General features: G+C 45.4%; 1 protein-coding gene across 7 annotated transcripts in view; it reads right to left on the bottom strand.

The window, feature by feature from the left end:
• Positions 1–4,695: 4,695 nt before the first annotated feature.
• The window catches only part of KRBA1 (KRAB-A domain containing 1), a 45,409-nt gene continuing 35,016 nt past the window's right edge, over positions 4,696–15,088 (bottom strand). For 3 of the 7 annotated variants that reach the window (XM_031939339.1, XM_031939338.1, XM_031939340.1), the window contains exons 13-20: positions 14,178–14,354; positions 12,642–12,893; positions 12,410–12,556; positions 11,882–11,986; positions 10,911–11,051; positions 9,734–9,793; positions 8,899–9,072; positions 4,697–7,592 (exon numbers count right to left, since the gene is read on the bottom strand). In XM_031939339.1, the coding sequence (XP_031795199.1) occupies positions 6,760–7,592; positions 8,899–9,072; positions 9,734–9,793; positions 10,911–11,051; positions 11,882–11,986; positions 12,410–12,556; positions 12,642–12,893; positions 14,178–14,354 (1,889 nt within the window). In that variant the 3' untranslated portion in view covers positions 4,697–6,759. Of the gene's footprint in view, positions 7,593–8,898; positions 9,073–9,733; positions 9,794–10,910; positions 11,052–11,881; positions 11,987–12,409; positions 12,557–12,641; positions 12,894–14,177; positions 14,355–15,088 lie in introns of all 7 variants that reach the window. The other 4 variants (XM_031939344.1, XM_031939342.1, XM_031939341.1 and 1 more) reach the window with 3 other exon arrangements.

Genomic DNA, 15,088 nt, shown 5'->3' with positions numbered 1-15,088 from the left:
TAGGGATTGTTGTTGTTGGTCCTTCATTCTCATTTCTCACATAATTAAAACATAACTAGGACCAAGGACACCAGAAGGTGTCTACTACTTCCTGCATTAAAAATTTTTATTTATTTTTATCGCAAAATTCAATTTGTATACTATCCCAGTATTAAATTTTTTTGCAAATTTTTAATTAAGTAAAAATATATACTCATGTATATACAGGGATCTCTTGACTTTCAAGGGAAGTAGATTTAAGTGAGGGAAGGCTACAAAATCACCAGCCTCACTCTTTCCTCCCGGGTCACCTAAGTCTAGAAGCAAAAGCTGCTTCTGGGAAGGCAGCATGACAAGGAATGGAAATGTCCTGCTCCCAGACTGGAGTATGAATAGCCATTCTTTAGTTGATTCGAGGCTGCTCACCATGAGATAGGGAGTTAAAACAAGTGATTGACTGCACAGCCAAAAGCTGGGCTGCTTTCAAAAAAGCACTTATCAGTCAGAGCCTGGCTCTTACACTGTTCTGTATTTTTCCTGCTTGGCTGCTGTTCGGATGAGAGCCAAGAATATAAGCTGAGGCGAACATGTTGCCCATGATTAGGAAGCTCTCTGTTCTTTGCCTCTTTGCATTTGCTCTTTCCTATTTTAGATGAAGATGATTGAGATGTCTATGATCTTGCCTTTAGAAAGCTCAGGATTTGGAACCACTAAGAAGCACAGTGAATAGAACACTAACCCTGGAATCAGGAGGACCTAAATTTAAATATGGCTTCAATCATAAATCACTTAATCCCCAATTGTGTTCCCCACCAAAAAAAAAATTTTCAGGAGAATGAGCCACCAGAGTCCTAGAGCTATAGTCCATGCTGGGATTTGTGAAAAGTCAGATGGAAAGGAGAAAAATTCTCAAGTAATTTGTTTAACCTAATCCAACATTCCTCTGCCCATTGGCTATACCACAATGGGAAGTAAATTAAGTGGGGCTAATGCTATGTAAAAATTTCATTTGAACCCATTCTCCCTAGGGAACTAGATGGCATATAGGAGAATATGCCCTCAAATGTCTGGGGGAAATGTATTTCTGTTTTGTCTTATTTTCTATATTAATATCTATTTGTAAAAGCCAAATGATGTTAACGGTTAAATGGAAAGGAGAAGGAGACAATGGGAAGAAGATACAATAAATAGCATGGGCTAAAGCTGAGAGCATGAAAGAAAAGAGACATGCTAATTCCTCAGGGAAGAACAAGGCCAGAGTTAATCAATACATTAAAAAAAAAACATGTAAAACTTAAAACAATATCTAAACAGTGAGTATTATTATTATTACCTTTCCAGTCTTCCCTCACTTTGCTTCCTTCCACATACTCTATAATCCATCAATTCTAGACTTCTTGCTACTTGAAGATTCCACTAGATGATCATGTACAAAATGCTTTCCCCTTTAATTCTATTTTCTGGCTTCCTTCAAGATTCAGTCCAAATCCTATGCAAATTTCTAAATCCAAATTCCCTACACTGAGGAAATCCCTATGAGATTACTTTCCATGTACATGTTTCTTCTGTAAAACTTTTTGCATGTTGTCTCTCCTGTTGAAACAAAGACTCCTTGAGGGGCAGCACTGGGGTTTGTGGTTTGTTTTGGTCTTTGTATCCCCAGTTCTTGTTGAACCATTTTTTAGTCAAGTCTAATTCTTCATGATCCCATTTGGGGATTTCTTGGTAAAGATATTGGGATGGTTTGCCATTTCCTTCTCCAATTTATTTTACAGATAAGGAAACTGAGGCAAACAGGGTTAACACAAGATTTGAAAGATGAGTCTTCCAGATTCCAAGTCCAGTGCTCTATCCACTGCACCCCTGGCTACCCTATCCTCAGTTCTTAGCACATACTAAGATGTTTTTAACTTACTTGTTTGTTATATGACTTGTCTAAGGTCACATAACTAAGGTCCGTTTGACTTTAAGTCTAGTACCCTGTCCACTACACCATCCTACCTCTTTAAAAATTTTTAAAAGAGGAACAGGCTTGTAGCTACTACTAGAGGTCATAGTTATGAAGTACACTGCTTTCCTGAGAAGACACTACTCAGTTCGTAACTTTTTCTCCTAGCCCTCTCCTATCATTCAAGTATGGATTAATGTATCAGATTACATAATGAGAGATACTATAATGTAAAGAGTTCGGTAATAATGAAGACTCTGGATGGACAGAGATGACTTTATGGAGAAGGTGAGGTTTACAAAGGAAGGAACTGAGACCCCAAGAAAGGAACTGATTTGTCCATGATTTATGACAAAATTGAAAGTAAATCCTGTTTTCCCTTTTAACCCAGTATTTTTTTTTTTTTAGTAGAGAGCCTCCTTTAGGAGGTTACAGTGCTGGGCAGATAGAATTCAGTGTTCTTTAAGAGCAATGGGAAGAGAGGATGGGCTGGAACATGGGGAGGACAAACATCAAGTGGGAGCCATATGTTGTTTTATAGGATTTAGAGCTACAAGGAAGCTTAGAAATTCATCTGTTCCAACCACCTTAATTTAAAGAAAAGGAAACTGAATTATCTAGAAGAAAACTTTTGCTTCCAATACAACACAGCTAGCTTAGTCATAGGCACAATTGTGTAGTAGAAGGTTTCTTTTCATCTTCCATCTGTTCCCAATTGGAATCCAATTTCTTCCTGAGGTACCAAAGTCACCACACAACATGGTTTGTGACCCGTCATCCCTGACAACATCCCATGAACCAGACCACATAGATCCTGCCCCGTCAATCAAAAGTTGATATATCAAAATTATGGAAGGTCTAGTTAGTTCCTCTATATCTACATAACCTCCTTGAACAGGTATCCTTTGACCTATCTTGAGTTGTCTGAGCTTGCTTTGACAAGTAGCTGCTCAACTGGAAGACAACATGGGTTGACCCAGGATATTATACCAGAACATTATAGCTAGAGGTGATGAGGAAAACTGAAATATTTAAAAATGTGAAATCACCTGTGTACAGTCATATAGCAAGTGAGAAGCAAAGCTAAGACTACAACCCAAGTCTCATGACTTCAGGGTAGAATCAGTCAGGGGCTCATGTTTCAAGGTAGTATAAGGAAATTTAGGAGAGTACAGTGGAACTCAGGTTTTTAGGAAGTGAAGATGGGAGATCCTATTTCTGATATGGCCTAGATATGACGGGCCATAATATCTTTTAAAATTCCCAATTCAACATGTATTAAGCACTTATTATATGGAAGGAACTGGGAGATGAAGGGGCTTTCAAAGAAACTTTAGCAAGAGAAAATGCCAACCCAACTTGCTCCACCTCCACATCTGTCTTTATGGATCCACCCTCAACAATCCAAGGTACCTTCTATTCCTTCTTTCTCAGCTCCCTTCTTTCGTTAGCTGCCCGGGGGGATTCTTCTCTCCCATCTTAATGTGGAGTTCACAGATCACAGAGCATCATAGAATCTTAGATGTAGAGTTAGAAAGAGTTTTAGAGTTGACCCAAATCCCTTGATGGTCAGGAAACTGAAGCCCCGTGTTAAGGGATTTAGCCAACGTTAGGGGCAGATCTTAAAAAACAGCTACCAACACCTCTATGGATATTTTATCCTGGCAAGTCTGTGTTCTCTATTTTGTATCTAACATGGCCATAAAATAAGATCCATTGTTCTAAAACACACACATTAGAACATAAGCATTCAGATGAGTGTCTCTGTTCAAAGGTTTCTTCTGGGAAGCCACAACTCCCATAGTTTGGCCTTTGCTCAGAACACAACTGGGATTTCTTCACCCTCCCTCCCAGTATCCTCAGAGCTCATTTGGGAGCCATGGAGGAACCTCAGCCCGTTAGTTTGTGCCTTAAATCACCTTTATACACCATACCTAAAGAGGCATTGTCCCTCCCACACCTTAAGTTTAGAGAGGCTATATATTGAATGACTAGTTGGGTTTGTTCTTAGCAGAATTTCCCAGTAGAAATTTTCTACTGTAGAAAGTTTCTTCTTTCCTCTAACCCCCTCCATGCCCGGCTTACTCTTCCATCATTCCTCTGGGTGTTCAAGTGATTTCATGCCCTGCACCCAGTGCCCTGCCAGACCTGCTCTTCAGGGAGTAGCCTTCACTCTGGTTCTACTGTTCCCTTGACCCATCCTCATTCCACACCCAATTTATTATCTCTGGGGTCTGATCTCTGTTAGGAACAGCCAAGGCTGGGCAATGCCATGAGTTCAGTCAGAATTCTGGGCCCTAACTTTGACACTGGGCCTAGTGACATGTGATGTAGGCAGGGCAAGTCACTTAATTTGAAGCTGATTTCCTGAATCTCTCTCTGTAAAATAGGAATGTTTGACCCCTCTCACAGAGTTTGTTAAGTGAAGAAAATCTTCACTTATAATCTAAATTTGCAAAAAGAGTACAAGGCACTGGACTTGAATTCAAGACCCTAAATTCAAATCTGGCTTCATTTACTAGATGTGTGACCCTGGTAACCTCTTTTAACCTAAGTTTCTTCATCTGTAAAATGGAGATAAATAGCACCTACCTCCCAGGGTTGTTGTGGGCTTAAAATTGGATACTTACAAAATGCTTTGCAAATCTTAAATTACTATTTAAATCTCAAAGTACTATTATTAAGCAATTGTCAATGCTGTAAAGTTACCCATACATGTAACCTGTAAATAAAAGGCTATTAAAATTTTTAAAAATAAATAAAAAATAATTAAAAATAATTTTTAAAAAAGTACTATTATTAGTGATGGGTCAAAGGATCCTGATACAACAGGTTTCTCAACCAATAGGTGAATTTTAACAAAGGGCTTTTGGAGACAATGTCAACCTAAAATGTGTATTGAAGTGAAAGTGGAGTAGGATACTTTGAGAATTTAAGGCAGAGATTAGCTTGAGGGGAGATATTTTTAGATCAGGGGACTATTTTGCCTACATATAAGACAAGATTAAGGAAAGATCTGAGGTACAGAGGGATTGTTATAGGAATACCTACTACAAATGCAAAGTACTGTGCCAGCTGCATCCATCCCTGGGAGAGCAGTAACAGGGTCCTCCTCCGCTCTCTCCCACAGAGAATCCAAGAGGGCCCCCTCTCTGCAGTGAAAGTTGTGCCCCGAAACATCTCTCAATTCCCACAGCGTGGAGGGCTGAGAACTGACAGGAATTAAGCATGTTTATGCACTCCACCACTCATCTCTTCTGGATGCATAGCTTTTGACGCACTGTTCTCTACATATTTACTTTGGGCCCATGTTTCATGCTCTAGCCTGTAGTCATTATAGCGAGCCTTCTACCATTAATGCATACTATATTTGTTCTTTTGGCAAGTGGCTGTCCTGGAGGTGGTAAGGATTTCCACACATAAGGAAAGCCCCTGCCCATTCTGCATTCCCACCTCTTCTGTGAGATCCCATCTCCAACTCTTGATCTTTCATCCCTACATTCCCACTTGTCTCTGTCCAGAATCATATCGTCTGAGCTAGAAGGGAGGTCAGGGGCCATCTCATCCAACCACCTCCAAGAGGCCATATCCAGTTTCTGCCTGAAGATAGCCATTTTGTGGGACCGGCCACAACTCAAGGCAGCCCACTCCACTTTGGGGCTGCTCCCTGAAGTTCGTTTTCCTGATCCTGAGCCTGCATTTGCTTCTTTGAAACTTCTACCTGAGGCTCCTACTTCTACCTTTTGGGAACCTAGGAGAACTATTCTTGCATGTACTTGAAAATAGCCCTCAGGCCCCATCCCAGTTCCAACCCTTTCCTTTTTCAGACTAAATATCCCTAGTTCTTTCAACTGATCTTTATATGACAATGACTCAAGGCTCTCCCCAAGTGAACACAATAGTCCAGATATTATCTGAGCAAGAGCAGAGCACAGAGAAGTTGGACTATCACCTCCTTTTCCCTAGAAACTATACTATTACTATAGCCCAAGATGTTAATAGCATTTTGGGCTCTCCTACCATACTACTGACTTGTTGGGTTAGCAGGCCACTAAAACCTTGTCAGACAAGGTCCTAAAACGTCGTCTCTTCCAGCTTATATTTGTATCCATAACACCATCCCGTTCTTCTCCTGCCTCTCTCTCCTTCAGACAGCTACCTCCTCCGTAAGGGAGCCCAAGCCGTGCCCCCCTCTAGACCATCAGAAACCTGCCTTACCCGCCGTGATCTGAAGGGGTGGTCCGCCCAAGGCACACACCTCCCCTGCCCCATTCACTGCCCAGGAGACCTAGCCCAGTTTCCCACATTTAGTCTTAGCCACTGAGAACTTTAATGATGCATCTGGCCCCATGCCCTGAAGCCAAATTATACCAGAGGCAGACAGCCTCCTGACATGAGAGCTGTCTGTAGCAGGTACATACACACCCTCTGGTCCGCAGAGGGACAAGGGTCACGGTGAAAGCTGAGGTAGCAGGGGGACAGGAGACGGAAACCAGGGGTGCTCTGTTGCCACTTGGATAACATAAATACGAAGACTCTCTCTCGTGTTTACTTGGCAGTTCTTGAGCAAAGGGATAATGGTGGGAGGATACATGGAATCAAGGTTTAAGCTAAGGACAAGGGAAAGAAAACATCCCCAACAGTTGCTTCTTCTCTGAAGAAAACGTCCCCAAACACCTGGGAAAGCCTAGGACTAGTAAGAATAACAGGCAGGAACCCCAGGTTCTCTGTGCGACCGAGGGGGCCTCCTGACTGTCCTGGAAGGAAGCCTGGCTCCCCCCAGGCGCCCGCTGGAGAAGGGCCTCTGCCCCCCAGGGGAATCCCGTTGAGAGCTAGCTGGGGCCCCCGTGCTGGGCTTTGGAGCTCACTTCCCCGGGCCTCCGAGCAGAGGCTTCTCTGGATTGCTGGGACCAGGCTCCCTTCACCCCTGTGGCCATGGCGGGTTTCCCCTGGCACGGCTCCAGTTCCTGCCAGGGCTTGAACCCTTCCTCGGGGCTAGGAGGAGGGGCGATCTGGGAAGCTGAGCCGGCCACCGGAGTGAGCGGCAGGCTTTGGTCATCCTCCAGTCGCCTCTGGGGTGAGTGCACAGGGGGCATCGCAGAGTGAGCAGGAGACAAGAGGGGAGAGCAGGGGGAATGTCCGCCCAGGGGCGTCGTCGGCACCACAGCTGTCCCACCAGGAGGTGTGCCGGGAGGCGGGCGGGGCTCCTGCTGCAGGAAGTCAGAGCTCCTGCCCAGGCCTTTGGGCCCAAGCTGCTGGGGTCGGGCCTGAACGAGCTTTTTTTGTCCCAGTCGAGGTCCCCGGAGAGAATGACAACCTCTGCGGTATCCCCGGCAGAGGTGCCAGGGTCGGGGGCGCCTCCCCAGCCTCTGGTGCGACCGGAAGTCCCGCCCCAGTGACTTCACACGGGTCTTCACCACCGCCACGTCCTGGGATAGGGCGGCCAGGGCCGAAGAGAGGCGGGCCAGCTGCTGGGTGAGGGTGGCCCCGAGGCTGAGGAGCTCCCCCCGGAGGATGTCCCCGCAGTGGCAGGAAGCCTGGGGGGCCTCAAGGGGCAAGGTGGCAGGGGAGGGAGCCACGGGGGACAAGGCCAGGCGAGGGGTCTTGCTGGGGGTCTCGGCCGAGCTGTGAGTCTGACTGCTTGAGAGTCTTCTGCCCATCTGAGCTGAAAGCAGAAAAGAGAGCGAGTTCAGACCATCCCCTCAAGCGTCCCCCACCCCCTGGCTTGGGCCTTCTGGAGGGCAGTCAGGAGTTCTTAGAAACACCTGCTCCGCATGGAGCAGCCCCTGGGCCCCTCCCAAGACACCCCTTTTGCCTCCGTCAGTCCAGTCCATCAGCAGGCTGAATCACCAGGGAAATCCTCTGGGTGAGGCAGTGGAGAGCATTTTGTGCTGGCCTTTGGGGAAGCCCTTGGGACTGGCATGGAGGAATGCACCCCCTGCAGGCGGGGGAGCAGTTCTCAAAGCCTTCCAGGGTCTGGCCCCACCCTGGAAGGTCAGTGCTCTCCTTCCTCAGTCACTCCTGGTCAGCGCCCCAAAGCCCCAGCCTCAGGCCCACACCCTGCTTTCTTTCCTTCAATCTGTTCAAGACCAAGACAGGCTTTATCTAAAGAACTTTGTGGATTAGAACCTTAAGGGGGCAGCCAGATGGCACAGTGGATAGAGCACCAGCCCTGAAGTCAGGAGGACCTGGTTCAAACCTGTTCTCAGACACTTAACACTCCCTAGCTGTGTGACCTTGGGCAAGTCCCTTAACCCCAATTGTCTCAGCAAAAAAAGAAAAAAAAAAACCGTAAGAAAGAGGCGAGTGGGGCATAATGGATAAGAGTCCAAATCCTCACTCCTGTGTGGTCTTGGGTAAGTTATTTCACTTCTCAGTGCCTCAGACCCTCTTCTAAAACTATAAATTGCAGAACAGATGGTGACTTAAATTGGTCAGGAAATGTCCCCATTAGGAGCTCCCTATACCAAAGGTATCATGGTCTCTTGTTATTTTTGTTTTTGTTTTTTTGGTAAGTCAGGGATGAGGATGGAGAAAAGGGCTGAGAGCAAATGGAATACGTCACCACTAGAAGGCTCCTTGATTTCCCCCCTGCCTTTTTATAGATGGTCTTTCATGGTTGTCATCACTCCAGGGCCAACTTCCTAATCTCTTTCTGGCTAGAATTAACTCACAAGACATTAGAGAACTTTAATAATGGTGGAAGATAAATAAGCTAAAATAAAGCATAGAGTCCATAATGGTGAAGGCTAATCTGCATAATGTAACTACAGAGACTGAGCCAGATCTCCGTCCTAACTTGGATGTCCAGGCCCCTGAGCATCCTCTTCTTGACCTGACCCAGGTTCCACTGCAACTCTTCTTCCAGTTCCAAGCAGTGCTCCTTCTGGCCCCTCCCTCCAATTTCTGGGGTCTTAATCTAACTCATTAAAAGATCACCACAATCACAGGGATGGGTCATTTCTTCACACCTGCAGAACAGCTGGCAGCAGGATCACCCAGAGAAGACGGGCGCTTGTGCCCCCTATCCAGCCTGGGGGGTGATGGAGCATCCTGGGAGGTCAGGGCAGAAGTGCCAGCCCAGCTCCGGATGCCTTCAGGAGTTTCCGGCAGGCATGACTGGGAGACAGATTCAGCATCTGGCGCTGTTGGTTATAAGCAAATGGCATTTGGCTTCTAGGGCACTACCCTCTGCCCTCACTCATTTAGAATTCACAACTAATAGATGAGAGGGATCAAAATGAAACGAAAGGGGCTTCTGAGCAATACACAAGGATCCTTATGGGCTACACTTTGACTTAGAAAACCACATATTAATATTAGCTATGGTGTATTGTATTTTTACTTATTTTAAAATTTTTTTCAAATTACATTTCAATCTGGTTCCTCCACACCTGAAAGTGTTGCAGGCAGTCCACAGGCCATGTATTTGACACCTCTGCACTTAGTCCAGAGCTTTTTGAGGTGGGGTCCACCAACCCTGGAAAGATCAGGGGGTTGATGAACTTGGATGAGAAACAAAATTACATTTTTTCAATATAATTGGTTTCCTTTGTAATCCTACATACTTTGTTTTGTGTATTTAAGAACATTATTCTGAACAGGAATTTATAGGCTCCAACAGATGACCCAAAGGTCCAGGAATCTCTGAAAGCACCTTATCCCCTCAAGGTCTATAGAACTATTGCCATCCCCAACCAGGAGCGAGCTCAGAGGAGGGCCAACTCACGAGGGACTCTTGGGCAGCAGGTTCCAACTCTCTCTGCCTGTAGCCCTCTCTCTGAATGGGACCCTCAGCCTACTCACCAAGTCCTGTCAAGTCCCTGGCCTTTGTCCCTGCTGGGTCTGGCTTAGCATCCTTGGGACCTGGACAGAGAGAACATTGAAAGCTGAGATATTGGGAAGAGCCAAGCTCCTGCAGAGGAGGTCCTTTGAGCATTAACCCTCAGCAAGGAGTGGGTAGCCTCTCTGGGTGGCTTCTTTTTGAGGGGGAAGCTAGTCCCAGGGCTGGCCCTAGTCCTCAGGAAAGCATCCGAAGCCTGAAAGCGGACATATTTTCTTATCTACTCACCAGCTCTGTTCCTCTTGAGGGGGGGGGAACTGTCTCTATTTGTGTATCTAGGCGTATATTTGAGCAAATCTGCCTTCATATCAAAGGGTACCTCTTAGTAGGTCTACATATTTAGCCCTGTCTTTCCTGGTATTTCTTAGTGTCTTTGAATAATAGAACTTCAAGACTGTGCAGATGCCCTCACCTCATCAGAGTCCAACCTAGCAGTAACTGAATACAGCTGCCAAACTGCCTCTGAGGCTCTCCAAAAGCAGCTGGGCTAGTCCTTGTGTAAGGGACACACATTCCATCCCTGAGCCTGCATGTCAGCCTTTCCCACCTTGTACGACTGGCCAGATCCCATCCTCCATTGGTGGTCTTTAAAAATCCAGGATTATCCTCCAAACTCCCCCCTACCCACCCAAGGGACCAGAGAACTTATTTGGTATTTTACAGTGTTTTCTCCATGACACGCATGGAGAACAGGTTAGCAGCAGTACCAGACTGATTTGACAAATGAGGAAACTAGGACTTCAAGAAGTGGAGTGATTGCCTCCAGATCACAGGACCAAGTGTACGTCAGAGCCAAGACTTCTGTCTCCAAATCCAGGGCACTCCCACTATAAGAGCCAAGCTCCCGCACTTTGGGCTCTTTAAACAATGATCCCGGCCAAGGAGTTGAGCCAAAGAATGAGAACAAGTGCTCACAATAGCACAAGCCAAGCTGTGAATGGAAGCCACAGCTCGGGCTCGGTGTCCTCTCCAACCCTGCCGGGGACAGCTGAGCAGAGGGAGCAGTTAGGAGTGGAGGAGGAGAATGGATGCTTCCAGCAGTCATGTTGGGGTCTTCATAGAGCCCTCCCCTGCCCCGGGGGCCATGCCCCTAGTGGCTGCTCCACCTGAGGAGAAATGAGGGGACACTGACTAGCTCACTTGCGACACTCAGATCTCCAGGCACAGCCTTCGGGCCATCAGCTTCTTCATCTACCTCCGGCTCTCCAGAAGAAGGGGAGGGGGTTGGCACCTCAGGAGTTTCTTCCCGGTCAGGGGCAGGACAGGGATCTGCAGATGATCCTATAAGAAGACAGTTCTCTGAGCCTCCACAAACCCGGAACCTGCCTCAAATGAAGGCTGTCTGTTCATGAATCCAACTTTGTCCCCACTGGAGAATGGGTATCTGTCTGTCTTAAGGGACCACATTTTCCTTAGCTGTAAAGAGTTGAACTACATAATGTCATTTATAGTGCTTTAAGGATTGCAAAGTACTTTACATGTGTTGTTTCATTTGAAAGTACCTATACTATTATTAGCCTCATTTTACAGATGTGGAAACTGAGGCTGAGAGAATAAATGACTTGCCCAGTTAATAAATCTGAAATGGGCTTTGATCCTAGGTTACTCCTCATTCTAAGTACAGCCCTCTATTTGCTATAACATCCACCTGCCTCAACTAGACTAACCAGACACCTCTTATTTATGGGCTCTTCTGCCAGGGAAATGGGCCCTTCCTAGGCCATGTTATGGGAGACAGCCTATAAGCAGCGCCGGAGAGCCCCAGAGATCATAGAGTTTGGGGAGACTCATCTTCCTCTCTAGATGAGTATTTTCAATTCATTCTCATCCTCAGAATAGTCCTGTGAAGTAGATACTATAAATAGTATTATCCCTATTTTATAGGTGAGGTTGAAAGAGATGAAATGCCCAGGATCACAAGGCTGGAAAATGGTAGACCTGGAACCACAGCCCAGGCCTGTCTTCTGACTCCACATCCAAGTCTCTGTATTCTGTCATGAAGAGATGGGTTCTATTACCTTTAGAACCCATTCTTTTTCCTATTCCTTGCCCCCTGAGCCACAGTGCTCTCCCCCAATCTTACGCTCTGCCCTCCACTTACTGATTCTCACCTGTTTCAGTGCTGCTAGGGCTATGAAACCCACTAGAGGCCTCTGAAGGCACATCTTTCCCATGGAGCCTGGGGCTACAGCGCGAAGTCTCCTCTGCTTTCAGAGCTGGGAGTAAAAAACAAGGTTCAGCAAAACAAGAATGATTTACACCATCATTACAATAATATATGGGTGGCTAGACAGCCTAGTAAATGAAGATCTGAATTTGAAATCAAGAAGCCCTCCCTCCCCCCCTACAAATCTTGTCTTAAACAGTAGGCAAGATGTATGAACCTAACCCTGGCATTTAACCTCTCTAAAAAACTCATCATTTTCCTCATCTAGACCTAAAATCTAGGCCAGTCTGACTATTCGCATTTTACAGAGGAAAACTGAGGCAAGAAAATACAGAGACTGCTTGGAAATAGGTCAGCAGGACACTGACTGTTAGAAAGACAGCTCATGGCGCTCCCCTATCATACATTATTTTTTCTCTTTTTCTTTCCCTTAAAGAAGCATAGAATATCAATAAGAAATTCCGAAGATCACCTGCACTGAGAATTCTCCAATCCCCCAGCTCTGTCCTCCTCCCGCGGTCTCTGTTTGTCATGGGGCTACTGGTACTGCTGGTGAGGGGGCTGGAGTGGCTGCTGGCCTGAGAGACAGGGCCCCGGGGGATGGGGAAGGAGGAACACTCTGCCAACAGAAACCAAAGCCAGGGTCAGAGCTAGGGATTCCACAGCTCTCTGCCTCATTCTTCCCATCCCACCACAGAACTTACCCTTGAGACGAGCCCTCCACAGCTCAGGCTCCAACCTCTGATCTTCTCCCTCTGAGCCACCACTGCTGCTGCTGCTGCTGCTGCTGCTGCTGCTGCTGCTGCTGCTGCTGCTGCTGCTGCGGCTGGAGCTCAGCCTGGAGCCGGAGCTAAGGCTGGGGCTGGCCAAACAGGAGAAGCGCAGGGGCCTCATGGCCGAGATCCCCCTCAAGGAGTTTTCCAGACAGCGAAGTGGAGAAGGCTTGGGAGCAGCCCCTGGACAAACAAGAAGGGCCCAAACCCATGGCTCTCTTACAGACAGGCATGCTCACACCTGAGCCTAGGACCCAGAGCCTACCAAAGCCAGAACTCTGCAAGAGCTGTATACAAGGAGGAGAAGTGACACGGGGAATACACCTTTCACTAGGCCGAGGCTGGAGGGAATTATTTTGCTAAATTACACCAACTTTGGTTATTGAACAGAGGGGGATCCCCAGGGAATTCAGCCACAGCCTCTTCTTCTATAGTCTCTAGAGGGTTGGTAAGAGCAGCTACAGAAGCCACACTTATGATTGTCAAATTTAGAATGGCTTTGCATCTCCAGTTTGTGGTATGATTTGATACAGAGTAGACAATTAACAAATACCTGATTGATACACTTTTAAAAATTAGATCCAGGATGGATGTTGGAGATTATCTGGTCCAACCTTTTTATTTTACAGATGAAGAAAATGATACATAAAGAAATCATGTGATCGTCCAAGATCATACAATAAGCAGACAGTATCTGAATGGCACAGCGGATATAATCCTGGGCTTACAGTTAGGAAGACCCAAGTTGGGATCTTGCCTCAGATATTTACTGTTTGACCCACAAGCAAGTCACTTGACCTGTCTGTACATACATACAGATGTACCATCTGTAAAATGGGAATAACAAAAGAATCTACATTATAGTGTCATTGTGAGATTCAAATTAAATAACAGAAGTGCTTGGTAAACCTTAAAGCACTATGTGCTAGCTATCATTATTATTAATGCTGCTGCTGCTGCTATCATTAAGTAGCAAAGCCAAGATTCAAACCCAATTACTCTGACTCCTAATCCAGAGCTCTTCCCTGACTTTACTACACAGTTCTTTTTATTTAAAAACATTTTAATTGATATTTTCTTTTTCCCCAATTACATGTAAAAATAAATGTTAACATTTATCTTTTTAAAATTTTTAATTAAAACTTCTCTTCTCCCTCCCATTCTTCCCCTCGTTGAAAAGTCAAGCAATCTGAAATATCACACAGTTCTTAAGCACCCTCCAATTTTCTCAATTACCCTTCAAAGTTATCTAACTTTTCTTGTTAAACTTTCAGAATGGCTATAGTTGACAGTAAGGAAGGAAAAAGATACAGGGGAACTGTGTAGATGAAGACCTATTTCATCTTTTAATTCTTCTTCAAGGAGTTTTCATGGTAAGGAAATGTGGTAGAGATAAAATATTGGTCTCAGGAAATTCATACTCTAATGTAACCAATGGGACATGCATACAATGAGATTTAAGTTTACCTTCTCCAAGGCACTTCCAAGGCCCTGCTTCAGTTGTCCTGTCTTTGTCCCCAGTCTGGTGGTGAGCAAAGGAGTTGCAAACTCTGGTCTGTGGACTGCCTAGGTTCAGACTCTCAGAGGACACCTCCTTTCCACCTTGCCTCAGGCAAAGAGAGTCATGGGACTCACCCTCCAGTCCTGTAGGCAACAAGAAAAGCAGACACGTTGGCTCCAGAGGCCTAAAGATTAAACACACTACCTAACCCTTCTGTGAGAGAGGTGATCACCTTAAAGTAGACATGGTCAATGTGGAAATGTTTTGCTGTATCGTGCATATTTTCTGTGAGGTTTGTGTTTTGTTTTTCTTTGTTCTTAAATTGTTTAATAGGAAGAAGTGGAGTGGGAAGGTAAGAAAAATCAATAAATAGTAATTAGAAAAAACAATAATTTTAAAAAGGTCCATATTCTCAGGGGTTTGGCACCCTAGAATCTTCCAGGATACACTTTGCTTCTAGACATGGCTCCTTTTTTTTCCTCCTGGGAAATGGGCCAGGACATTTGGGAGTAAAGAAATAGCACAGCCAGTGCTGCCAATTCACCCACAATTGAAAGAGACTTAGTTGGTAAGCACAGGGGTCACTGATGCTGCCGAAGGCTTAGAACCCAGCTCATATGTAGTGGAAACAACCCAGCTTAAGGAATGAAGAATATGAAGAATTCAGAGAAATATGGGAAGCCCAATAGAAAGTTGTTTAGGGTAAAGAAAACGGAGTCTAAAGAATTAACAATGACTACAATAATGTAAATAAAGTCAGCAAAAAAGCCAACAAAACTAGTTCATTTCACTGGTAGATGTTAGTACCGAGCTAGCAACATGTTCATTTTGCTTTGGCAGGAAAGAGAACTGGCTTTGTAGTTAGAGAATCTGGCTT

This window comes from Sarcophilus harrisii, chromosome 5 (assembly GCF_902635505.1).
Source record: "Sarcophilus harrisii chromosome 5, mSarHar1.11, whole genome shotgun sequence".
NCBI classification, from domain to species: Eukaryota; Metazoa; Chordata; class Mammalia; order Dasyuromorphia; family Dasyuridae; genus Sarcophilus; species Sarcophilus harrisii.
The sequence above is the reverse complement of the archived record's forward strand: the minus strand, read 5'-3'. Positions and strand labels throughout refer to the sequence as shown.